This window comes from Phoca vitulina, unplaced genomic scaffold, assembly GCF_004348235.1.
Source record: "Phoca vitulina isolate PV1807 unplaced genomic scaffold, GSC_HSeal_1.0 scaffold21, whole genome shotgun sequence".
NCBI classification, from domain to species: Eukaryota; Metazoa; Chordata; class Mammalia; order Carnivora; family Phocidae; genus Phoca; species Phoca vitulina.
This window is the reverse complement of record NW_022589724.1, coordinates 15,928,419-15,955,478: the sequence shown is the minus strand read 5'-3', so window position 1 is coordinate 15,955,478 and position 27,060 is coordinate 15,928,419. Positions and strand designations below refer to the sequence as shown.

The window sequence follows — 27,060 nt, the reverse complement described above, 5'->3', positions numbered from 1 at the left end:
CTATGGAGTCTCCCAAAACCTTGGCCAGGGCTGTACCAGGAGTCCTCTGGGTTCTGGGGTCACCCTCTCGGGATCAGTTTAATGGCACTATCCCAGGGTAGCTCTGTCCAACCACTCCATTCCACTCCAGGCACAGACAAATCTTCCATACATCCATCACAACCCTTCCTGTCTGAGAACTCACCACTTCTGTAATTACTCATCCAATGTCTGTGGTTCCCATCTGTGTGTCTGCTTGGTTCATTTCAAAGTGCCCAGTGTCCACTACAGACCCTGGTACCTTGCAGGTGCTCCGGAGAGTTTGTCATTGCAAATTAAAAATCAAGGAAGGAAAAGAAGGAGGGACATTTCCCTAGTGCTGTGTTCTTTACAAGAGCATAGTACCCTTTATTTAGAACTCGCTAAGTCCCACGTATTTACAGTAATTCTCCCACTTAACCTTCACAACAGAACTCTCAGCTTTGCCCATTCTTTAGAGGAAGCTGAGGCTCAGGGAGGGAAGAGGTTTACCCAAGGCAACAAAGCTTGGAATCCAGGTCTATAGGATTCCCCGGCTCAGGTGCTTCATCACAGCACTGTGTTAAGAGCCCAGTGGGCTGTTTGAAGGCACAGCCCCCTCCGAAAATATTTCTGTAAGTCCCACAGCGCCAACACAAGCACGTTGAACTGAACTGCAAGCCAGGAAGCTGCTTTTCATGTCATTCTTCTGCCTGGGTCTAAAAATTGACTAAGAATCCATGGTTCTTTATTACTAGTCTTAATCTGTTCCACTTGGCTCACCCAACTTCCCTGGAACCCAAGACGTGCCTGGGTCTTGTTGTCTTTCCAGAGTTCAGAATGCCTTCCTTAGCTTGTCCTCTAGCACCTGGGCTTCCACTCCCAGCTTTCCTCCCTATTGGCTTCTGACCCAGGTTTGTCCCAACCTCCAGGGTCTATACAGAAATATTCTCCTTCCCCCGCCCAGGTTGCAGTCCCATTCTTGGCTGGCTCCTATCTTCCTTTCTGTTTGCTATGGGCTGAATTGTGTCCCCTCAAAATTTGTATGCTGAATTTCTAACTCCTAGTACCTCAGAAGGTGACCTTATTTGGAGGTAGGGTCTATACAGAGATGATCAAGCTTTAAATGAGGTCCTTTGGATGGGCCCTAATCCAGTAGGGCTGGTGTCCTTGTTAGAAGAGAGAATTGGGACACAGACACACACAGAGGGATGACCATGTGAAGACACAAAGCAACAATGGCCATCTACAAGCCAAGCAGAGAGGACTCAAAAGAAACCCACACTGTGGACACTTGGTTCTCAGAGGCCAAGCTTCCAAAGCTGTGAGAAAATCAATTTCTGTTTAAGTCACCTGGTCCATGGTACTGTGTTATGGTAGCTCTGGCAGATTAGAACACCATCATTCCACACATTTTCCAAGCTCTCCCACCAAGATTTCTCTAAAATCTATCTCATTATCCACTGCCTGGTGCCCAGGTTATGCATATTGCCTCGATTTACTCAATTCTCAGGGTGAGCAAAGCAAGGTTTATCAGGAGGAAACAAAGACTGGTGTTGCAGTCGCCATACACAGGAAACATGCCTCACAGGGGAGGGGTGCTTCCGTGTCTCAGCTGGAATGTGCATATCTGAAGGCTCTGCTGTGTGTTGAGCAGGTGGGTAGTGGCTTCTGTGCCAAGGTGTCTTATCCTTACAGCCACCTTGTGTAACAGGTGCTCTTTACAGCTGAGGGAGCTGAGACTCAGAGAGGTGAGGTCACCTGCCTCAGGTCACACAGCACTAAGTGGTTGGAGGGACTGGAATTAAAGACTCCTGATTTCAAGTTCAGTTCCCCCACAGATGATTGGGACCTCAGCTATGTCTCCATGCTGTGCATGTGGTTTTATCCCCCCTAGGATGTTCTCCCGGCATGGTTTAAGTCAAGTCAACACAAACTTAGCTCCGACAACACTTAACTTTCAGCACTGTCAGGGAGGACAATTAACAAAGTGTAACAAGTATATCAAGTTTATATTATTATTTGGTTTTCTCTCATTGGTAGAGTGGACATGGGAGGAGAAGGATACTCTACCTGGGTCCTTTTGGCCAGTAACAAAGCAGCATTTTCAACTAAATAATGATAATAGTAAGGAACATTAGCTAAAAAGCCTCTATGTAGCAGTTCCTCTGCTAGACACAAAGATCCCACTCAGTGCTCATAATGACCCCATGAAGTGGGCTCTCCTGACAGGCCTTTGACAGAGGACATTGAAGTGTAGAGAAGCTATGTGAGTTCCCCACAAGGATCACAGTGAGACGGTAGTAGAATCACAACCAGACTAACTCTAAAGCCAGAACTCTCCTCTGGGATGCTTCCCTTCGGTGGGAATAACTCTTAGCCCAGGGTCAAGGGTCTTGTGGCCTAGTCTGCCATTGCTCTGCTGTGGGTTGCTGGGAAAGCAGCCCCCCTCTCTGGGCTTCCTCACGTCCTGCCCTATGAAGTAGGAGGGTTACACCAGATGGCCATAGAGCGCCTCCTCCCACCTCCCCCCCGCCCCCCACTTAGACTCCCTGTGACTCTGAGGTCCCGGGTCCTTCAGACAGCCCAGCCTTGGTTCCCACTGTGGGAGAGGTGTGGTCATGGAGGGAGAGGTAGAGGGGAAGGAAGGCAGTTTTAGGACCTCCCAACTTAAGGACGTCCACTCACTGTGGGACATCTGCCAGAGGAAGACAAGCAGAGATGGGAGGATGGGTGTACAAAGGGGGGAATTAGGTCAGCAATCTGGTTTCTTTCAGGAGGCTAAAAAAGTTAAAAGCCAAAGGTTGGAGCTGGTCCCTTTTTGTTTTGTTTTGTTTTCCCTTCCATGATTTAATGGCTGGTATCAAAGCCACAGAGGAATGCTTGAGAGAGCAATCCTATGGAAAGCTTTTATCTGTCCAGAGGACAGTGATTAAAACAGACAGATTTGGGTTAAGTATACCCATGGTCCCTGCACTTGGTTCAGTCGGGGGGAGGACTACCAAAATGACCCCGGAGGACTCAGCGGCCCCAGGCATTCAGAGGAAAGGGGGGACATCACCGAGGTGGCTACCTGAGGGACTGCTCCTCAGCATCCTCATGCCTCCAGACCCACCTTGGCTTAAAGGATTGATTTTAGACTCCATAGAAGGAGGAGGTTTGAAATACATCATATACTATACTGAGTTCTAGACATCCCCATCTCCTGGTGTAAGAGGCAAGAGCACCAAGAGTAACCCTCTGGAGGAATTCACAAGGTCAGGATTCGCTCAGGTGTCCCCCATGTGTCGGCCACGCATGTGGGCCTGTGGGGCCAGATCTCCCTTTGCCGGGTGGCATGGGACAGTGGGAAGAGTCCCCGTAGTGGCAGGGAGTGTGTCTGCTCTCCACCTGTACTTGTTTTTCTGCTGGGAACCATTGCCTGAAAGCCCTCTGACTATGTGGGTCTGCTCGCCTTCTTTACGAGCTGGGTGACCTTGGAGGAGTTCAATTCTCTGAGCCTCAGCTTTCCCACGTGTACTGCAGGGATTAAAAAGTCTTATCCTATATCCCTCACAGAATGCATTGGAGAAAGAAAGGAGATAAATGAATGCATATTTCCTTGTAAACTATTTAAGGCTATCCAGAGGGAAGGCAAGGTTGACAAGAGTATGCTTACAGGTTCCTGAAACCCATAAGCTTTATTAATACACAGACTTCATGGTGAGTTTGGGATGGCAAAGGGCTCTTGGGGGCTCAAGGCGCACCTGTGTCTCCCTCAGGTTCTTGACTCTCCAGCCTGCCTCCTTTGCTCCTATGTAAGCAGCCTGTGTGGACATGGAAAGGTGAGGGCTTTCATAGAGCAATAAAGGTGCATCCAGTGCGGGCTCTACCATTCACTAACTACGTGCCTTGGGAAAGTATTAGTCTTCTCATCTGTTAAATGGGGTGATACTATCTACCTCTGCCAGTTGTAGGGGGAACTAATGAGATAGTGAACATACCAGGACTTGGCACACGAGCACCGGCCTCAGAACACACCTTGAGCACGTGTACTATGAAGTCTTATCTGTCGGAATCCCAGCTGTGCCGCTTGTTAGCTATGTAGCCTTGGGCAAAATCCCTTCACCTACCTGATAGTTTTCTCAACTGTAAACTGATAATAACAGTACTTAACACACAGTGCCATTTTGAGGATTTAGTGAGAGAATGCAAACACTCATTTGCATAGCACGTGACGCATGCCAGCTACACTTTTTATTGATATGAATGTCTGTTCCTTTTCCTCAGAACTGGGACCAGGTTTTTTTCCCCACCTTCTTCGGTGCTGTTAAACTTTATCCTTTCTGACACTCTTCTCTGAAATAGAAAGGCACGTGCCTTGCTCTCTTTTTCACACATTGTCTGTGAGATGGGAGCATATAAACTTTTTAAAAAAGAAAGTGGCAGAGGAGAGGAAGAAGACAAAGAAGAAACAAGGAGGAGGGAGAGGAGGAGGAGGAGGAAGAGCGGGGATCTCCTGCATTTTCAGTTTGCTTGCCCTGAAGGGTTCCCCTAGCACAAACCAGACCCTGATAGACTTAAGGAGTGATGCTGGAATCACCCCGGAGAAAAGAGCCCACTTTGGGTCATTTTGATGATTTGAGGACCTATAAGCTGTTCCCCGTTCACTCACCAAACCTCAGGGACGGTGACTTCTCAAGGACCGTTCCACCCTGCCCTCTATATCCTTCACAGCAGTCCCAAGCCCTTACCCTTTATCATTCATGGAATCGGGCATAGTAAGGGCTGGAGGTTCCCTCAAAGGTCATTATATCATCCATTTAACACCTAACTTCCTGCTTGAATCACCTGTACAACATCTTGACAAGAGAGCATTCGTATTTCAGAATTAGAGAACCCTGCCACATGAAGAAGGCCTCTGCATCTTCGAGCATTTCTCAGTGCTCTCCTTCGTGAACCCAAATCAACTCCCTTTCCTTGCCACCCAGTGGCCCAGGACTGGTCTCCAGGGACCCACAGAGTTATTCTGTGCCCTCTAGCCCAGGACAGCTGTGAAGACATTTGAGGCTTTTCATTGCTTTATCTCTGCTTTATTTCCCCATGTTAACATCCCCTGGTCCTGCCTGGTTTATCCACTTACCCATTCACTGATTCATTCAACACACCTTCATAGAATAACTACTGTATCAAGTTCAACCCAGACATTCAGGGTATGGAGCATGACCAGACACAGGGGATACCCTCTTGTGAGAGACCGCTAGCTAATCCCTAATACTAGTACCGGTCCTCCTGCTGATGCAATGTGGATATAGTGGGAATTAATAATATGCAGTCAGGAATACCTATTATTATCATACCTGCCTCCTTACATTTTCCCTAGGATCACTACTCTGATTTGTTCTAATGCTACTCAGAGCCATATGAACCTACTGGAAAATAGAGTCACCATTTATGATATGTCATGTTCAAGGACAAGGACTTCATGTGCATCATCTCATTGAATTATTATGACTATTCTATAAGTTCTCTTGGTCCCATTTTATGGATGAGGAAAGTGAGACTCAGTTTCCTTGACTTGGCAAAGGTCTTTTGACTTGTAATAACATAAATAAGATTAGAACTCAGCTCTGATTCCAAAGTCAAGTGCTTAACCAATGCCTTATGTTTTCTATGAATAAATATAAGAAAAAATTCTTTTAAAATCAGTTGACTATTTCTTCATACAGTCATTTTTTTAAAGCTTCCTTATATTGATCATATACTCTATTGGTTATAACAATACAGAAAGCATAAAGTTTCCCTGAAGTTTTAAAGAGTACAAAGAGTCTTAATTATTTCACTTGCTCTTCTCAGAACTCTCTAAAGGAAGAAAAATAGAAACTATGATTCTGTTCATACAAACGGAGAGAGTGAGCCTCTGAGAGGGTAAAGAGTCCATGTTTGTTCACCAGCTCTGTATCTAGAGCCTTCCATATAGTATCCAGAACATAAGCACTCAGTATACATTTGTTGAATGTATGAATGTATATATGAATGAATGAATGAATGAATGAATGAAAGAAATATGCCCAAGGCTTGTGAGGAAACCCAATTTGAGTTGATTTTGAAGTTTCAAACCATCTTTAGAGCACTGGAACAAGAGCTCGGACTTGGAGGCAGGAGTGGTATCTTTGTGACACTGGATAAAAGCCTCTTCTACTTCTTGGACCTCAACTTCTCCATCTGTATGATGGGGGGGGTTGCATCCATAGTCACTAGGTTTGGTTGTGTAAAATACTAAAAGTAATAACAAGGAGTCAAGAAAGCATAACTTAGCTGTGTGACCTGTGGCAAACTGCACCCCCTCTCTGGTCCACTTTCACATCGGGGGAAAAGAGAAGACTATGGTGAACTCATTTCTAAGGGAGTCTGTTAAAAATGCAGGGATAAGATACCTAAGTTGAGAGTGATTAAGCCATGAACTTTGGCCCTGGTTTGCCACTAACATACTATTGATCTTGGGCAAATGCCTTTTCATCCAGGGTCATATCATGACTTTCCTGGCCCTGGGCACTTTTCCCTTCCTCCATAAATATATAGAATTATATATTACAATAATCCAATTACATTGGCATAAATATGTATACAATCAAGACGCTGGATTCATCGTTATATACTTTGTATTATTATATTGACTATTTTCTTCTGATTTTCAAGAAGAAACTAAGCCATTTCTATTGGCTCATAAAAGTACCTTGCTTTTCAGGCACCATGCTGGCTGTGCCTAGTAGACCCTCACTCAGCCTTGGGTCCACATCTGGACCTTAGATCCTCATCTACAAATCAGCACCAAGAGGGTCGCTGCGTACCTGTAGCCAAACCTAAGGAGCTGAGAAGGATGGAGAAGGTTCCCACATGGGCGAGCCAAGTAATGTACATTTCGTAACTGACGCAGATCCACAGCAAGTTATGTAAAAATGCACCCCAGACCATGTGGGCTGAGCTCTGGAAACAAAAGCTCCTCTCTCGGATGAGCGTGCCATCACCTCATCCTGGCCCACACAGCCAGGGGTGAGACTTTCAAGGAGAGCGATGGCAACATGAGATAAGGAAGGGACGCGGCCAGACAGGCAGATTCCCATTCCGCTCCGCATGGCTGGTGCCACCCGGAATTAGCACTTGCTCTGTCCCAGGCACTGCGGTAAACGGCATGGATTAGCTCAGGCAGCCTTCTCAACAATCCAAGCAGGAAGGTAGAATTATTATTCCCATTTTACAGATGAACAAACAGAGGCCCAGAGAAGCACAGATAACCTGCCCAAGCCTGAGTAATTCACTGGCAAGTAACACAGGTGGGATTCGAACCTAGGTAATCAGACATGAGAGTTCATGTTCGTAACTTCTAAACTGGGCTTCCCAGCTAGGGGAAAATGGACTGTGGGAGGACAAGGGGCAGTTCTTAATTTTCCATAAAGTATAACAGAGTAAGTTTTAGTAGAAGTACAAGCAAACGGAGCTCAACGGAAGGAACACTTGATTTGTATGGGACAAGAAGGCTCAGGGAAGTTTTCCTAGATGAGTGGTACAGAAACAGCCTTGCAGGGGAAACAGGGACTGGGTGGGAGGGGTTGGGCCAAGACCGTCCAGCAAAAGGAGGAACATGGTCAAAGGCTGGGAGCTGTGCTGTCACTGGAAGGGGGCTCTGGAGATGGGGAAAGACCTCTGTTCTTGATGGAACTGAAGGTGCACAGAGTAGCAGAGGGAAATGAAATTGCAAGGTCCGCCTGAGGCTACAGTGCCCAGGGCTGTGAAGGGCATGCCAAGAGATCTGAAGTTTGTTCCACAGACAACAGGGAATCTTTGGTGGTTTTGAGAAAGAGTCCATGGGCGGGGCTGGGGAGTCATTAGCTTGGGATCATCGTGTTCTTATCAATAGAATCACAGTGCTGAAATAGCCAGGACTCATGTCTCAGGACTCCCTGCCCAGTGCTCATGGGGCAATCTGGAGTCATTAAGACTTAAGACCTATAATGGAAAGCATGGAGTCCAAGCAAACTTTTGAAGAGAGAGGGTTGATAGACTTTTCAGATATTAATTTTCTACTGTTTTAATATCCACCAGAAAATCGTGTATCATGATTCAACCCAAAGGACCTCTTTAAGGCTCTAGAAGGATAAATGGTAGTTAGATCTCCCCAGGACTTCAGAATTTTAATTTTGTTCCACTAGGTGGAGGATGATCTAGTTCAGCCTTGAGCTCGGTCTCTGGTTGATGTTGATCAAATATTGTCTACCTTCTGGGGCTTGGTTTCCCCACCTTCTCAGCTGGGAGAGGGCACAAGGGTTATCTTGAATCTTCCCTCCTGCTCAGATAGCCTATCACAGAAGTTCTCGAGATATAGGTAGTCCATCTCCTTGACTTCATACTCTGAGTGCTTAGCCTGGGACCTAACACATGGTTGAACCAATAAACATCACTGACTGCATAAAATGAATTGAGCTTTTAAGTCAAGACTGCTGTGCAATCTTTAGGGGATTTTAAATGGAAAGTTTGGAGGTGGCAATCATTTTTTAAACAAAAAAGTATAAAAACAAAGCAGATCAGTAACCCAGACAGGCTAGCATTTCCTCTCTGGCTATAAAAGATGCCGAGGAACTGAAAGACTCTGGAACAGAGAAGACTGATGGGGAGGAGGCCAAGGACACTGAAAGGTCAAGGGGAAAACCAAAAGTGAAAAAGCGTGGAGGTGGGGATATGTGTTCTAGGAACACGTTCTCTTTAATCAAAAAAATCCATGTAAGTCAGTGGTTCTCACCAGCAGAGATCTTGCCCCGCAGAGGACACTTGGTAATACATGCAATACAGCTGGGGAGTGGAGGCCGCTACTGCATCTAGTGGGTCAAGGCTAAGTATCCTACAATACTAAACATCCTGCAACGAAGAACTATTCGTTCCAAAGTGTCAACAGTGCCGAGGTTGAAAAACTGAGATATAAGGAACTAGGAAAAGTTACGGTAAGCAACAATGTTTGGGGAGGAAGCTGAATGTGGGGCTAAGAAATTCAGACCTGATCTGGAGATGTTTGCGGGGGAGTGGCTAGAAAATGGACACTAAGGATTGATTCTACTGGTTTTTACTTGCTGTGTGACCTTGGGCAAGTCACTTAACCTTCCTGTACCTCAGTTCCCTCATCTGGAAACCTAGCATTGGAATAGTATCTATTTCAGAGGGTCACTGCAAAGACTAAAGACTTAATACACACAAAGTATTCAAAATAGTACCTGGCACATATTACAAGCTCCCTATGTTAGCTATTCTCTTTACTATGTATAAGGTAATAGGGAGGTATAGTAGACTCATGTTCAAGAGAGAAACAAAAGAGTGACTTCAACCACTGATAATCCTGATATTCACTGAAAAATGACCTAGAGCTGCATGATCATGTAACTATTACATTCACCCAATTAATAATCCTTCTTCAATCAGCTTCTGCTTCAGATGACACACTACAGGCTAGATGTGTCTGAGTCCGTCTCGCTGTTTGCAAGCAGTCCCTGTCTGGGCTCGGTTTTCCAGATATCCACGAGGCCTGGGCCAGCATCCGCCTGCCTCTCCAGTCCAGGCTTCTCATGGTTTTAATGAATAAGTGGAAGGAGACAGAGGAAGCCAGACACGAAGACAGTTGGAAAGATGGAAAGACAGAAAAGCCTTCTATGAAAGCGGCTGCCAGTGATACACACTGTTCACAGGGATGCCAAGGACAGAGTTGGGGACATATTTTAGAGGTTTGTTTGAGCTACTGATACTGTGCTCCTGGAGGCTTTGTTTGTAAACAGATATTTCTGCTGACACTGGGCTTTGTAAGGGCGGACAGAGTGGGGCGGGGGGTGGTGTTGGAGAAAAAGGCAGGTTGTGTCCGACAGCCTTAGACCATGTGTTTGTTGTTGAGAATACAAAGACCTCACTGTATTAAATGAAAATGCTTGTTTTACAAGGCGAGTGGGAATATGATAGGTACATGTCGAAAATGCTTCGGAAACTGAAACAACCCCATGCCACGAGGGCTTCCTGCTCCATCATGCATCCAGGGGCACACACGGAGCACGAAGGCTCAGAATCACTATCCAAGGGCTTTGGGGGTTGTGGGCAAAGAGAGTCCCAGGAGCTAAGTGACTGGCAGCTCCCTTCTCTGTTCCCTTTATGAAGCCTGCCCTTTCTCAAAGATCCCTGCCACTATTGCACATTCTCTATTGGTTTTCCACCACCTACTGACCTATGGGTGGAAGCTGTTATTGATCTAAAATATTAGTGTTGATAAAGGAGCTTCCAGTAGTCTAGACGCAGATTCAGAGCACCACTGGGAATACTTATAATTATATAACTATGTAAGCAGAGCAGCTGAATTTTTTCAAAGTAGTAGTTTTCAACTTCTAAAGTGGGGTTTTCAAATTGTAGTCTAGTAGAAGCAAAGGACTCAGTGGAGGTGTCTCAGGGGATTTTTTTTCTCAAGGATTCAGAGTGACCTAAGAACAAGAATTGGAGTCTTCTAACTCTTGCCCCAGCCCTAGCACACAGCTTGGTAAATGGAAGATTACACGGATAGAAGATGGATGAGGGTATGGACTGATGGAAGGTCAGAGAGATGAAAGGATGGATGGATGGATGGGAAGAAGGGAGGTGGGTGGATGGTTAGTTGGTTGGATGGATACATGGATGCACAGATGGGAGGGAGAGAAGGAGGGAGGAAAGGAAGTGGGTGGATGGGTGGATGGATCGATGGATTCATGGATGGATGCATAGATGGAAGGGTGGATGGATATTTGGATTCATAGATTCATGGATAAAGTCCACAGTGAATAATTATGGTCAGGACCACCTCGGGCTACATTTGAAGTGTACTTGCCTATTTTAAAACTCAGAGAAACTCAGACCAGAGTTTGAATAAACAAAGTTGTAGATTATATTTCTAAGGAATAAACTAACTTCTCCTCAGAGGAAAAAAAGCCCTAAATTCTATTTACTCCAAAAAGGGTACAGATGAAGGAAAGTGCAATTCCTCAGTCCGATATGACAACTCAACATCAACATTCTCATTTTCACAGATATCCTAGAGTGCTCAGATTTTAGAGCTGGTACAGGTTTCAGGAAATGACCTCATGTGCCCCCTGCTATTAGGCATTTAAGTCATCATTTGGGCACTGCAGACCCCTTTATGAAACTAATGACAGCCTCTCCCCAGAAAAATGTGCACACCTTCAAATTTTTACAGAAAACGTATCAGGGTTCACAAATCTGTCCAAGTCCTCCCAGAGGGTGCAAGAAAACCCTGCTTCTCTGTTGATCTAAAATACCAGTGCTCTTCAGATATTTTAATTGGTAATGGTATTAGCAAGGAAATGCATGGTAATGATATTAACCAAAATACTAAATCATTACTAAAATATCATCAATAATCAATGTACACCTTGATCATGATATAATTGAGATTCTACTCTTGGCCTCATGTCATTTATTCTCCACTTCAAGGTCAGAGTGATCACCAAATCCTGTAACTTCCTAGTTCATCTGGATTAAAATCCAAATTCCATGACCTGAACTGCCTTGAGCCATGGACACCCGTCTCCCAGCGGCTTGCACACCTGCTCCCTCAGCATCTTCAATAACTCTCCCTGCCTCATGGTCTGCGCGCTAGCTGTGCTCTTCCCCTCTCTCTGGAACTCTCTTAATTTATCTTTTCATATGGCTTACTCCTTATCTGTCATTCAAACCTCAGCCTGACCACCTGAACCAAAATCCCTCTACTCCAGTCTTCTCTAATGACTCCCTTTTATCGTTCATCATTGTTAATATACAAGACCTTACAACTGTTGACTCGTTTGTTGTCTTTCTCCTCACAGAAGAATATAAAGTCTATGAGGGCATAGACCTGCTCTATCTTGCTCACTACTGCATCTCTAACAGCATCAGGTACATATTATATATTTGTTGGCTATGTGGCAATACACAGAGGTTTTCTGGAAGCTTTGGTGTTATCACTACCAAAGCAGTGGGACTCTGGGCAAATCTCTCCTCCTCTTTGGGCTTCAGACTTCTCAGGCATAAAAGGATAGTTTGGGTCCTATCCAACTGCAGGATTCAGTGATCTGAAACCTGTGTGACCACATTCAAGAGGGCCAAGCTCAAATCCCAGCACAACATGACAGGACAGAAGGAATGGTCAGGAGAATTGGGCTCTACTGATCCTCTGCTCTAATTTGGGATAGAACTTGGGATAATTGTCTTGCCTCATCCGGACATCTGATTCTTCGTCTCTGACCTGAGGAAACTGGCCCAGATGTGTTGTAAATTTACTCATTTACTCCTCCAGCAATCTCCCCACAAATATTTATTGAACTGCTGCCACGTGCCAGGCCCTGGGAAGGTGCCCTGAGCACAGCAGACCTGATTCCTGCCATCATCCTGCTCCCTTATATTCTGGGAGGTCTCCAAGGCACAGGTGAGGGTTGCAGGAGGAGCATGGGTGCATCCCACACAGTTACACCTGGTTCTTTGCAGCTCTCTCCAGGGATGGGGCTGGAGAAGCTGATAGAAAACCATGGGGAAAAATCCTTAAAGCTAACAGAATGGTACGCTGGCTCAGCAGACAGAAAGGGAGGCAGAGTGGCAGGGAAGGATGGTAAGAACACACACAGGTGACTAGTCAGCCCAGAGACATGAGGAAATACCTAACAGCTGGTGCCATTCATAACATGTTTGCCTTCACTGCTTGGCCCTTACTAGGGTCCATGATGTCATTTCTCAATGCGCCTTTCCTTCACGGCACCCACTTCCAGTCACCCCGTTTTCTCTCCTATTGGGAGCCATCTTCAATTCACTCAATAAAGTTTTTGGAGTATGGATGGGCAGGGCTGGTACTGTGCTAAAGCAAGGAATAAAGAGAGATGAAGACAGAAATGGTCTCTGCTCCTAGGGAGCTTGGAGACAGGTGCGGAGAGACAGACATATATGAAGGCAAACACATCAGAGTGATAAATGCGATGAGGGGCGGATTTAAGGGGCTGCTGGACTTGATTTGGATGGTGATGGATGGAATTGTCTAATCATTTCCTAGTGTCATGCTCCTCAAAGCTACTCTGGGCCAATGTCCTCAGCTGAGACATGAATCAAAAAGTGTTTATTGTTCTAATTTGATTTATGGCTCTACATCTAAAATGGCATGCATGATAGATCCACATGCAAGGCAAAGCACACACTCCACATACATCCACATACTATCTACTTGCTGAGAAAATCTCTGCCCCTTTCCAGTGGAAGGGGCCTCTTATGCCTCTGAAAGCTCAGAACACTTTCTAGCCCTGTCATAAACATGGGTGTTCAAGAACACAGTGTTTCTGCCTCTCTGCTTCCCCAGGACGCTATTAATTGCTTCGTTATAGTAGTTACCATGAGGTTATGTATCTGTTTACCAGTCTGCTTCCGCTGCTAGGACTGGGAACTCCTAAAGGGATGGAACCATGCCCTGTACTTCTTTTTAGTCCCTACCTCCCGGTTCAATGTGTAATATACAGAGACTAAAGGGCGCTCGACAACTATCCATTAATGGATGGATGGATGGATGGATGGATGGATGGATGGATAGATAGATGGATAGGTGGGTAGGTGGGTGGGTGGGTGGATGGGTACGTGAGAGGAAGGAAGGTTGGTTGGTTTACTTCTAATAGATTGCCATTTCCTACTGAACCTCACAGAATGCCGAGGACAGAGCCTGGCACATAAGAAGTGCTTAAGTTACCAAACAGCTGTATGATGTTTTCTAATAAGTCACTAATGTGAACCCACCGATGTAACTGTCATCCCTCCCACCCCCACTGCTCCCGCAAAGGAAAATAAAGTGATCCAATGGAATGAGCACTGATTTGAAAGTCAAGAGATCTGAGTTATAGTTATGATTTTGCTGCCAACTTGCTGCTTCATGTTAATCAAATCAGCTTAATTTAACAAGTTAACTTGCCTGGACCTCAGTTTCTCCATCTGTATATTGAGCATATTTGATAAAGCAGAGGGAAAGGGATGAACCAGACGTGGTATTTTTTTTTTTTTTTTTTTAGCAGATCACATCTAATCAGCCCAGTGGGGCTGTTCTATAAATGAGTCATCTTGAGAGCTTACTACTGGTACTACGGGGGCTTAATTGGCTCTAGTGAGAACACACCACAAAATCAGCCTTGCCACTCCAGGGTCATTCTCCTACTCAGAACCCCAGAGTTCATGCAGCATGATCATCTACACACATCTCAGATTCAGCTCAGAGTGCATCAGGCCGCTCCTCAGAGGGTGACGGTGGGTCTCCGTCGAGCATAGTTGGGGGAACGGACCTAAGCTATGATTCCCAAACAAGGAGTTCAGAAAAGTTTTTGGCAGAGAGCAGCCTTGAAAAAAGTGTCTATTTCCCAGCAGACTACTTATAAGTGAAAAATGCTCTCATGGACGTCAATGGTCTTTTGTTCAAAAGTCACCTGCAAATAAAATATATTTCATATACTGAAGAGATTTCTTAACCACTGTCTTTGAAATCTTAAAATGTTCATTCAGATTCTTCTTCCATCTCTCCCGCCCTCCATTCCTTCCCTTTCCAGTCTACAACCAATCTCAAAATGTTTCCGTTAGTCCCTGGGGGCACCATCTTCGGTCCCTTCCTTCCTTCATCCATCCACGTAACCACGCATGTACGTATCCTCTCATGGAACATTTTCTGGACAACGACTGTGTTCCAAGCTATACTCTTAAGTCTGTGGATAAAGATCAAATTAAACTGGCCTGGGTTTGAACCCCAGTCCCACCACCCTTTAGCTGTGGGGCCTTCAGCAAGTCATGTAACTTTCTAAACCGAATTCAGAGGGTTCAAAGTGTAGCGCTCAGCACAATGCCGGCCCATAGTAAGTGCTCATTATAAGCTTGCTGCTTTTATTACTGTCATTACTGCTGAGAATGCGTACCTTCTCCCAAGGGTATATAAACAGCGGATAGAGGATTCCAGATCCTGAGGTCACCACAAGGTCTCACAAGATCAAGGGAAGCAGATGGAAAGGCCCCCCTATCGGGAAGGAGGGAAATGGATGAAAACCCAAGCAACAGATATGACTTCCAGGGCACTAGAGGCCCGGTAAGAACCTGATAAGGAGGAGAGGGGGAAATCTGAGAGGAGAGCAAAGCTTGGGATTATGTGCCGCGGTGCACACACCAAACAAATCCTTTGCAAACAGGCGAAGGGCGGAGAGGGGAAGACCAAGGCTAAAATGTGGCTTGGATTAGAGAGGACGAAATGTGAGTTGAGGAGGCAATGAAATGCACTGCCCCCTCCCCCCTCTGTTTTGGAAGGCCAGATTTCTTTTCCCTTTTGACTTCTTCGCTCAAGGGGAAATGGAATTAACCACTGTGTAATGTTTTTGAGTGTGACGCATGGGTTAGGTCATGTGCTTTGGTTACGTAATGCAACATGCCTGAGGTTCCTAAGCTCTTTCTCTCGGAATCATTAGACGTGTAGCTGGTTTTCCTATCCAGTCATGCATTCATTAAACAGAAATGTACATAGTACCTTTATAAGCCAGAGGCTGTGCGAGGCAGTGGAGAAGTTGAGATGACCCCAAATATGCACATAATTAAATGTGATAAAAAATTCCAGGTGTTTTGGTATATGTGTGCAGAGGGTATTGTGGAGACAGATGGATTAAAGAGGTGGGGAACAATTAGGGAGGGTTTCCCAGAAGAAGGGAGTCTTGAGCAGAAACCCGAAGAAGCTGTTCTGCAAAATGGCACAGTCGGGAATATAGGAAACACACCAGCTAAAGAAAATGAGGTGAAAAAAAAAAAAAAAAAAGCCTAGGGTATCTGGGGTGAATTGCAGATAATGCCAGTGCTATTGAAGGGCCTCTAGCTAGAGACTCACATTTTGGAAAACACTGACTGTTGGACATTGGAAGAGAGACTGAAGGGGTGCAGTGCAGGAATTGAGGCTGAGAGAGGCAGGCATCACAATACTAGGGAAACAGTCAAGGCAAGAGGTCCAGAGGGTCTTAAGCCAAGAAGAGGGAAGATTGGCTATAAAAATGTTAAGGAGGCAGGATAGACAGAAATGGATGACCGAGTATGGTGGGTGATCTATCTAGAGTGGGTGACACCAGACAAGAACACAAGGAATTTTGGAGAAATGATGATTCAGCTTTGGACATGTTTGAAGTGCATGTTAACATGTCTAGTGGATCTGTGAGTCTGGAGTCCAGCAAAGCCAGCAGATAAATGATGCTCACCAGCAGAGAGATGGTGATTACTCGATGGGAAAGGATGCAAAGTCAGGGGACAAGCTGACAGAGGCCTGGCCTAAGACTCAGAGGACAGAGGACCTTACCCAGCTCGCTCATTGATTTGGACCAGTCTTCTCCCACCGACCCTCAGTTTCTCATCTATGGAAAGAACGGCTTCGATGCATCCTTCTGACTCACCCACCTTGGTTCTTGGGACTTACTACATGAACTGTTAGTTCACAAAACAGTACAGTCTGGATTCATTTCTTGGATTTTCTGCTCAGGTACTTTGCATCTCTTAGAACAAGGCCATCTTGTACCTGATATGCCTGTTATCATATCTTCTTCTATTTTTTCATCAGTCTTTGTAGCTGAAAGACCTACAATGTCATTGGGAGAAATAACCCCTTTGTATGAACACATGTGGTCATATTCTGCCCAGCCACATTTCATGTTTATAGAGGAACAGGAATTAAGAAAAGATAGAATGGGACAGATACAGGAGTAACTTCTTGACTACCAAGGGGACAGGTCCAAGTTAGACCATGAGCTTCTTGAAGGCAAAAGGCTGGACATGTTCCCCATAATTAGATCCATGGATGCCAATCTGTGACCTCCCACGTTCTAGACTCTCTGTTTCCTCCAAATGAACTGGACCCTGGGACCTTTTCAGGTTCTCTAAATTTGAAGAAGGGTCACTTCTACTCTTCCAGGTTCCATGAACCCTGGGTCTGTGGCAAATAATACTGAAAAACAAATGCTCTTTTTCTTGTTTCAAGAAAAATCTAAGTAGCAAAGAAAATATGTTAGGTATGAGGAACATAGAGAGTGGAAGGAGGGGGAAAAGAAGGAGCAAGAGGTACTTCATCGATAACAGTGCTGGGGAGTCACAGAAGGAAAATAGGCTAACAGATGGCCACGGAGCATAGAGTTTTAGTATTTTACTTCATGGAATAATCTGAATAACACGATATGCAAGACTAACAGGTCAGTGGCCACCATGATGCTCAGGACCTTGCCTGAAATGGCTTTTGTAGAGTAAGAAATTATAAAATGTGAGTAATTTAACCATGAGCCAAGTAAGTGACCACCGGAAAAGTGACTCAGTGAGTTTTTTTGGGTATTTCTGGCAGTGATTATTAGCAAAATGACTGAGATGGCTTCCAGCTATTGGGAAGTACCAATATTACCTAAATAATGTCTTCAGTCAGTCTTTGACTAAAATTCTACCCATTAGTACTTCACTTTTTGATATGAAGCTTTCTGGGGAGATATTAAAGTATATATATGTCCATGGAAGAGCAAAATTCTAAGTTGTTGTCAGTCAATGAAACCTTAGCAAGAAGGAATACCGGGTCATTTTTCAAGAATGAGTGTTGCCAGGGGTGAGGAAGCAGAAAGTGTGTGGGCACCCAGCCCTCAAGGGGGACAGGCACCACCTAGTGGAGGAAAATGCACCAAAAACCAGGAAGAAAACTGGAACTATTGCCAAGTTTACAATTTTGTCTTAGGTCAGTCCTGATTAGGATTATAGAATCCTAGGAGATCTCTGCTAGGAGGGTCTTTAGGGCAAAGATAAATTCACCCCTACTCCAACTATACAGATGAGGAAAACTGGCCCCCAAGAGGGAAAGTGACTTGTCCAAAGTCACACAGTGAGCTAGTGACTGGACGGCTCTAGAACTGACATCTCCTAATCCACTGCTCTTCCTTCTCCAATACACCATGGTCTTCTCTAGATAGCCTTGGGTCTACTCTTAAGACTCTTCCTCAATGCCACTTCTCATTACCGTCTCCCCTGACCACCCATCCAAATCTCACTCCTCCTGTGACCCCACCTCTATAATGTGCCGCAGACTTCCTTCTCTATTTTTCTTCATGAGCACATAAATGTGTGACATAGTCACTCACTCATTTATACTCTGCGTCCACCTCCTCCTCCATCCCTGAACATAAACATCTTGAGAGCAGGGCTATCTTCCTCATATTCCCAGTGCTCTGGATTCAGGGCCCCACATGGTACCTGGCATGTAACAAGAACTCAATAACGACTTGCTGATTGATGCCTGGGCAGGGGATGGACACATTTTTACTGTGTCCCTTGTTCTAATCTGATTAGATTCTCTACCATGAGGACACATTGCTTTCGTAATACGAAACAAGAGAGTGTTTATTGTTTTGCCTTTCACTTTACTTTCTGTTTGATGTTAAGATGAGAGTAATGTATCTTTCCCACGTGGTAAAAGGGAAAGGCAATCCCTGGCTCTGCCAAAGGAGATAAGCCTGTCCAACTCACAGAGTTATTGAGAGAATTAGAACTAACGTGTGGCAAGGTGGCAAGGGTCGGTCGCACATAACACCAACATGAGTTAACGTTTACTGTGCTTACCCATGGTCTAGATTCCATTACTAAGCATTTTCCACATGGAGGCTCAGTTAATCTTCAAAACAACCCCATGAAGTAGGAGCCAGTGTTATCCGCATTTTACAGATGGGAAAAGTGAAGCTTGGAGATATTAAGTAACTTGCCCAAGGTCATGCGGCTAGCAGGTGGGAGTCAGGAAACCAAACTCAGGCCATCTGACTCTGGCGTCCGATGATCAACCACTACAAAATACTTCCTCGGTAAACTTAGGCCCCTTCCCCGTTTCCTGATAGTGTCAACTTCTCCTGAGATTTGGCAGAGGCAGGTCATTTCCCCAGAGCTCGAGGAGTTTCTAGGAAGTTCCCAGGGCAATTGGAGATGGAGAGAAATGAGGAGCCAGAAAAGTGAGAAATAGGAATATGTGGAAGTGTGTGTGTGTGTGTGTGTGTGTGTGTGTGTGTATGTGTTGTCATAATAAGCTTTGGATTGTCACAGTGACTTGCAGATCCTGGGGGATTCTTCTGCATGGTATCAAAGATGCTAAATGCTTCACAGTGTGGGAGATGGTTCTATACAGCCAAGAATGTCCTCACTCAAAAGCTTCTTACTGCCCAGCAGGGTTCCACTGGCCCCTCCTAGAGGCAGCTGGGAAGCCTCCCCTCAAGCTCTCCCAGGATGGGCAGTCACCTGAGTTTGCGAGAGTGCAGAGAGGAGGGCAGAGGGAGCTCCTAGTGTCTGAAGCCCGGACTGCACCCCGACTTTCATTTGACTGCTGTGTGACCTTGGGAGGGTCCCTGACCCTCCCCAAGCGGGCACCTCAGTATTAGAACACCTATCAGCTCACAGAACATACAAGGATCTAAGACTTTCAATTCTTCCTATGGTGCTCAAACTCTTAATTTATTTTTAACTTTTTTTTATGGAAATCCTTAACTATACATGGAGGGACAAATGAAAAATGTATTGAAGCCCATCATTTCTATCACCTGTTCCCAACAACTGTTATCAGTCTGCTGATCTTCTTTCATCTAGCACACCCACTATGACTTTTTTGTTGGGTTGTTCTGGAGCATTTTAAACAAATAAAACAGACATAATGTAGTTTAACCCATAAATACTTCAGGACACATTTCTAACAGATTAGGGGCCTTAAGTATACATAATAACATTACCATTATCACACATGAACAGAATTAACAATAATTCCTCCATGTCATTCCCTGTCCGTTTGACTCTGTTCCATTCCTTCAAATGGAATCTTATAGAAGTGCACAGTTCACACAGAATATGGTGAAAGGAAAGTGGGGGGTGGGCAGAAACCTGCCCTTCAGCCTCTCCCCAGGGGATCCCTACGATTGTGCGGTACAGTTTGAAAGCCCCTATTCTATCCCGGCACCCCCTGGGGCACCCTGAGAACATGGAGGCCCAATGAGCAGTTGTCAAGGTCAGGCAGCGAGTAACCGAGCGGTAGGATTCTGTGGACCTGTGAAGTCCCAACATCAAAGGGCTCCAGTGAGGTCACAGGTGTGAAAAGATTTGCTAACTTGATCACTATTTATCATTTGCAATGTGAATAATGATAATGAAGGCGCCTTCCCAGGAATGACCTTGATCGCACCAATTCCTCACATCTCTCACCTTCCGGCCCCTCCCCCTCCTCCTCCTGCTGACATGTGGACCGGGTTCTGATCTTGGCCAAGAGCTTCTGCCACCACTGGCTCCCTGGGTTCCTGTGACAACCTGTGACAGGGGGATGTTGAATGTAACCATACCCAAAATGTTGTCCCCTGAGGCCCCAGTGGTTGAGTTAGAGGCCCCGGGTCCCACAGCTCAGAGGAGGCCAAGCCAGTACTTGAACTCAGAGCTCCTGAGGCCCTGTTTCAGGTCTTCAAAGGAGTCAAGGGGCCAAGATCCACAGGTCAGTCCTCAGTTAAGTATTTCCAGTAAGTACATCAAGGCATGAAGCGGAGACTTTGTGCAGCAAGAAGAAAGAGACGGGGGCATTGAGAGAAAGGAAGGGGACCCAGCTGAGGGGGGAAATAGGCATTTGCTGGATTCCTGAGCCCTTGGCCTTAGGTCGACAAGGCACGTGCCAGCTGTCGATGGGGTCCTCCTACCCAGGGCACTTGGGGATCTTCCCTCCTCCTCGTCTGAGACAGCGAAAGCCAGTACTGATTTCAGAGTGGTCTCAGATGATGGGGCTCTGAAATAACAGGAACATATTCCTTCCTATAGAACTAGCCCAGTGCAAAGTGAAGAATGCCTCAGAAATGAGCTTCCCTTCCTTCGCAGCGAGGCGCTCCTCCCAACCACTTGGAGAGATTCATTTAAAATCAAATGCATAGAACTCAGTGTTACCACTCTACAGGAGTGTTAGCACTTTAGAGGTGACCCCTGATGGAGAGAGTGTAGTTTCACACACAGGAATAGCTCTGGAAGAATGCGATGTCAGGGCCATGGCACCCAGGGGTTTGGGGTCAGCAGGGGAACTGAGAATGAAAGAACGGTCCCTTCTGGTGTTTGGCAACTCAGAACCGAGACAGGTAAAATTCTCTGAAATCTTAGCCACTAACCAGCTCAGTAAATGGGAAATACTACTTCCCCTTTGGGCCTCAGTTTCCCCTCCAGCAGAGCAAGGAGACACTGAGCTAGATCAGTGATTCTCCCCACTGGTGGTCCTTCCAAGTTACCCAAGAAGGCTTTGAAATACCCCAGCACCCAGGCCAACCCCAGACCCCTGACATCAGCATCCCTGGGATATGGCCTGGGCATTGGGATGTTTGAAAGGTTAATAATTCCAAGTGTTGCCAGGGTTGTGAACTACTGGACGATATGGTCTCCCAGGCCCCTCTGAGAGGGCACAGTTTGTGAATATAGTTTAATTCTTAGCCCCTGAAATATTCTGGCCCTCAGTTTCCTTGTTGCACAATGAGCTGCTTGTCCTGGTCCATGCCTAGGCTGACACCACACGAACCATTCTTGAGCTCCACACCTCTGAGCTTCGAGTTTGCTTTCTTCGATGCAGAGAAGCGAGGGTGGTGCAGCCTCCCTCACCCCAGCAGGCTACATGAATGGCTGCTTGGGGAAAAGGATAAGTTGAGGGCATCTGGGGAAGGACCAAGAGGCATGTGACAGTACATCTGTGACCTGGACCCCACTATGACCACTGTCTGCCTTTTGTTCCCGAGCATGCATGCTCTCTTCAGTGCTAACTGGTTTTCTTATTCATTGGTCCAGTGGTTCTAGACTTCCTCTGGCTCTTACCACCAAGGGGTCATCCAAGTAGGTCAAAGAAGAGGAAATGAAAGTGCAAGGGAAGGATTTGGGGGGGGTTGTCTAACTGTCCCCTGAGATATGCGGTCTACTCTAGATAAACTCCCCCAGTAACTCAAGAGGGGACACCCTAACAGTACAAACAGGCCCGACTTCCTGAAGGCCAAGTTAGCAAACTGGAAAAGGGAATGTGGTTACTTACTGGATCCCGTTACCGTTGACCAAGTCCCTAATAGGAGCTGACACTGTGCCAGGTACTTTCTGCATGTTTACTTCACTGCAATATCCCGGGATCACTATGCCCATTTTACAGATGAAGAAACAAAAGGATAGAGAGATGAAAAAATGGCTGCATTCAAATCACACGGCAAGGAACTGGCAACAGATATCCCAAGGCCAGTCTGCCTAATCTGGCGTGAAAGGAAAAACAGACCTGCTAGGTCAAATCCAGAGTTCCACGTGAGATTTAGACTCATTTTCTATCCTCTTAAATCTGTAGGTGCATGGTCAGCACCCAGAAATGCAGAAAGGAATGGGAACATTCTGCAGCAGGGCTAAAGAAGGGAACATGAACTGTTTCTTCTCTCCCCAGAAAGATTGCTAAAGAGGGAACGGGCAATTAAAACTCAAGTTCACATACGGGCTCTGCTTCCCTGATGGCCTGTGGGGCTGTGGACTAAGTCACCTCCACTATCTGAGACTTCATCTCCTCATTTGTAAAATAAAGGAGGTGATGCCCACCTCCCAGGGTGTTTGTGAGGGTGAAGTGTACAGGCTCGAGGCAGGTGCCTAGCCCAGTGCCCGGCCCCTTGGAGGCATCCAGGAAGAGCTGCCTTCCTTCCTGCCTTTAAGTGTCCTCAATCCATAAGGGCAAGACTGAGCTCTCTGGAAAATCATGCCCAAGAATAAGAGTGAAGTTTCTGGAGCACTTACGATACACCAAGTCCAGTGCTGAGCACTTTCCATGTGTGAGCTCATTTAATGAGTAGGTACTTCTGCTATCCTCACGTTGTAGATGAAGCTGAAGCCCAGAGGGGTCAACTAGCTTACCCGAGGTCACCCAGCCAGTTAGGGACAGAGGTAGATTCTCACGTACGTAACCTGATGGCTAAAACTGGCTTCTAACCCTTGCAATATTCTAGACCCTAGATGTGACTACGACCTTCGGGGGTGAGCCATGTTAATAGAGGGACTCCTTGAAACCCAGCCTTCCCTGTTCCAGCACTTCTGAAGTTGGGGAAATGCAGGCACTCTTTTTTGGGGGTTGGTGGGTAGTAGGAAGTGGGGGCTGCAGAAGGGAGGAAATAAAAAGATTCTTCTGACTAGCCAGCAAACTCAACAGTCCAACATTTGGAACAAAAGAAAAAAAGTGTGGCAAACAGAGGTGTTGGACGGGATTCAGGTAAATCCCTTTCCCCTTCAGAGCAGGAATGCTGGATCACTAAGGGATGGGGTGGGAGGAGGGCAGCACTTGTGGGGTCCACATTTCACTTATCTAACACGTCAGGAGAAACTTTAACAAGATTAACTGCTGCTCGGGGTCTCTGCTCCATGGAGCAAATTGAGTCTATTGTTTTCTTTTTCTTCTCCTTTCTCTTTCTTTGGACTGGAGGGTTTTGGGGAGGGGGCCTTTGGGGATGAGGGGCAGGGGTCTGGATCCTGCCGGCTACGGGACAAAAGCAGAGGAGTGTGGAAGAAAGCACGCCGCTCCCCCCACCCCCCGCCGGACTTGAAAGGGAGCCCAAATTGCCGTGCAGGAAGGCAAGGCTGTGCCTAGGTGGTGGGTCCAGGAGGTGATACTGTTTACTAGACGTGTTCTCTCAGCGGTGCGTGTGGGGGGTAAGGCCTGGAAGGTGCATGCCTGAGATTAAAACCGGGTTCCGGCCCTCCAGGAGCTATGTCATCCAGCAGCGCCCCTCCCTCCCATTTCTGTCTCCCTACCTGGCTACAGAGAGAACTGCGGGGGCGGGGGAGGGGAGGGGAGCGGGGAGGGGACGGGTAACCCCTATGGACCCCTTTTCCCTGTAGCCTTAAAGGATTCTTCAATCCTCAAGACCCTCCGTCATTGGTGGGCCCGTGGGAGAAGCCTGGACACAAGTACTTTCTAACTTTGTCTTTGTTTTTGCCTGCATCAGCCTTTCCCTTTTTATTTATTAATATATATATATATATTTTTTTCTTCTTCCCTTTTGGAAAAATAAAAGGCATGTTTTCTGAGCTTCAGAAGCACGCTGCTCCTTCCCTCCTTCCCCCTGCCTCTCCCGAGCACGCCTGTCTGAACCGGTGTCAGTGAAGTTTGAACCGGGGCAGAAATAGCATCCCAGGCGGATCTGGGAGCACAGCCCGCCTACCAGGAGCAGCAAGGCCTGCCTCTGCCAGACGACAGACCCGGTTAACAGCACCGTAAAATTAGACCTTTACGAAACCCAATTGAATCCTGCAGCAAAGCGTGATGTAAGGCAGCCTGGCCTGACAGCAAGGCAGCAACCCTCTGCCTGAAATAGCAGTGCGCTCCCTGCTGAGAGATGCCTGCTCTCTCAAGATAGGGGACCAGGGATTCCTACGAAAGTGGCGACGCCCAGCCGGAGGGAGCCGGCCGAGGTCAGGCAGCAAACCGGGCGCCGGAGGTCGCGGGCGGGCAGGACGTGGCTGGGCACCGGCGTCCGGGCTGCCCACCTAGGCCCTGCCTCTCCCCGCCTGAACTTACACGAACGGAGGAAGGAGCCGAAAAAAAGTGCTTCTGCAAAGAACCTCTGTTTGTTTGCTTTTTAATTCAAGGAGAAGCAGGTTCTTTTTAGTCCAACAGTCTGTACCGTGTGGAGGATACGCAGAATGAGTCTTTTCTGGCTCAGGGCCAGGTGTTTACACACCGCCAATTCTGGCTCAGACTCAACAAGGGGAGGGAAAAAAAAAAATCCACCAGAATCCTCAGGAGAAAAGCTCCTGGCTTTCTGGTACTAGAGGACAGCGGTGCCTTTTCTTTCTTTCTTCTTCTTCTTCTTTTTTTTTTTTTTTTCATTTTGAGAGGAATGTTATTTCCACACATAAAATGGGCCAGGCATTTTATACAAGCAATAATAACCTAATGTCCCCCATCCAATTAAAGTATTTTACTGCACAATCTTTGTGTGAGAGAGTGAATGAGTGCTCAAGAGAACGCGTGTGAAGAGAGGTTCCTTGTCTGAATTATAGACATTTATAAAGCAGGCTCCTGAGGAATCCCAGGTGTTATATATATATATTTTTAAAAAATGTATTTACTACCTTTTCATTGATGATACCTATATAACCCTGGGCCCTCCCCTCTGGAGGAAAAGCATTCCAACTCACTAGCATGACAGGTAAAGCTTAGGAAAAATCAGATCTACTGGTTTTTTTTTCATCATCCCCAAGGAGTAGGCTCTGTGCTTCTCCGATGTTCCGAAAGAGAAGTAAACATACCACAGCTCTGAATTATCACCATCATCATTATTATTATAAATAACACTTTACCTCTATTCTACAGTATACCCTGCTTCAGGTGCCTAGGACCTGGGAGCTAACAGTGAATGAGCTCAGTTTCCCTCTCCTTCTTGGGGTGGTGGTGGGGGAACAGTGAGAAAAAAATAGCATGTGATGACGTCAGATGTGGGGGAAAGTCACTTTCTTGCTCTTGGTTTGGGAGCGGGAGACTGGGAGCTTTGGGGACAGATTCTTGCTATAGCAGCAGAGTTTGGGTCCCCCGAAATGGGCTTCACTGAAGGAGGAGAGCGTCAGCACAACATCTGAGAAAGTCCACAGCAAGACAGAAAGAGGCAGAACTGCCAGAAGAACTCACAGTTTTCCCTTCGAAGAAAGTGTGTGTGTAAGGGGGTGGGATCGTGAACCGCCTCCACACGTTTCCTAGCTGCAGTGAAGGGGGAACCCCTACTCTCACTTTAAGACGTCCTAGGACATGGCAAGATTGTTTGTGCAGGAAGGGAATCTCCCAGTCTCAGTCAGAAGAGGCAAAACTTTCCTTCTCTCCTCCAGCGCCGCCCCCCCTCCGCCCCCCAGTTGTATTAAAGGCATTGCCACAGATTCATTTAGAGGGGGGGGAATGGATGTTGGAGCATTTCTAAGGTTTGCAACCCTCGCAAAGTGTCCGGTTTCACTATGGGCTTTGCTGTGGAACAGGGAAAGGGAGGGTGAAGAGGGAGAACTCAAATTCATTACGGGCTCGTAAAAGTCCCAAATGAGGAAAGCGCCCCGTTTCGCAGCCCAGTCCGGAGAAGACTGGCTGGGTGTGCATTAGAAAGGTTTTGCCCAAGTCCTGAGTGACAGGCAGCGGGCTTTAAAAGCCAGGGTATGGGATGGCGGGGTGTGTGTGTGCAGGGGAGAAGGGGGTGCATGCCACAGGCAGGCATCAAGCAGAAAGCAACTTTGGGGCACTTCGAGGACTTCTAAGTCCTTCTGATCACAACAACCCTGTTCTTGCAGGCTTCCAGGGTAATGGGCCCAAATGAAGGGGGGGGGGGCACCTCCATTAAAAAAACAAAGAAATAAATAATCCCCTGGCCTCTTTTCACATGCATCCCTATTGGGTCATCCTCCCCTCCATCCCAAACAGAGACGGTCCCTCTGACCATCTCGAACACGATGTACGGGCACAAGGCTCCCCAGGGATCAGCCCTCACCGACTGCGGGTCCGGCCCCCAGGAGCGCTCCCTGAGTTCCTCCCCAGGGACCAGGCAAAAAGCCTTCCTAGTGCGCCCATTCCGCAGATGGGGCAAAGTGAGGCTTGCAGCTCGCCCGGGTGCCTCGGTGCCTCCGGCCGGGCTTCTCCCGCCCAGACACACCAGCCAGCCCCCAACCGGCCCCGCCACCCAAGCCCGGGCACCCGCCGGGGCGCCCTCGCCTACCTGTGATCACCGCCGGAGACCTCTGGCCCCCCTCCGCTCGCAGCCACACTTGCAGCGTGAACGCGTCCCGGGGCAGCTCGAGGTCGGCCCGGAGGCGCAGCTGCTCGCCTCGCCCGCTGAAATAGAGCGCCCGGCTCGGCGGGCTCGGCTCCTCCGCGGCGCCTCTCGCCTCCCGCTGCTGCCGCCGCCGGGGGACGCGCACGGCTTCCCAGGCACCGCCCGGCGGCGGCGGCGGCGGCGGCGGCGGCGGCGAGGCGCGGCGGCCGCGGGCCGCCCGGGTGGC

General features: G+C 47.1%; 1 protein-coding gene across 1 annotated transcript in view; it reads right to left on the bottom strand.

Moving 5' to 3' along the window:
• Nucleotides 1-27,060, bottom strand: part of PAPPA (pappalysin 1) — a gene marked incomplete at its 5' end in the record, with an annotated part of 238,201 nt that extends 211,141 nt beyond the window's left edge. The window contains one exon of the mRNA XM_032418990.1: nucleotides 26,778-27,060. Within this exon, the coding sequence (XP_032274881.1) occupies nucleotides 26,778-27,060 (283 nt within the window). The remainder of the gene's footprint in view (nucleotides 1-26,777) is intronic.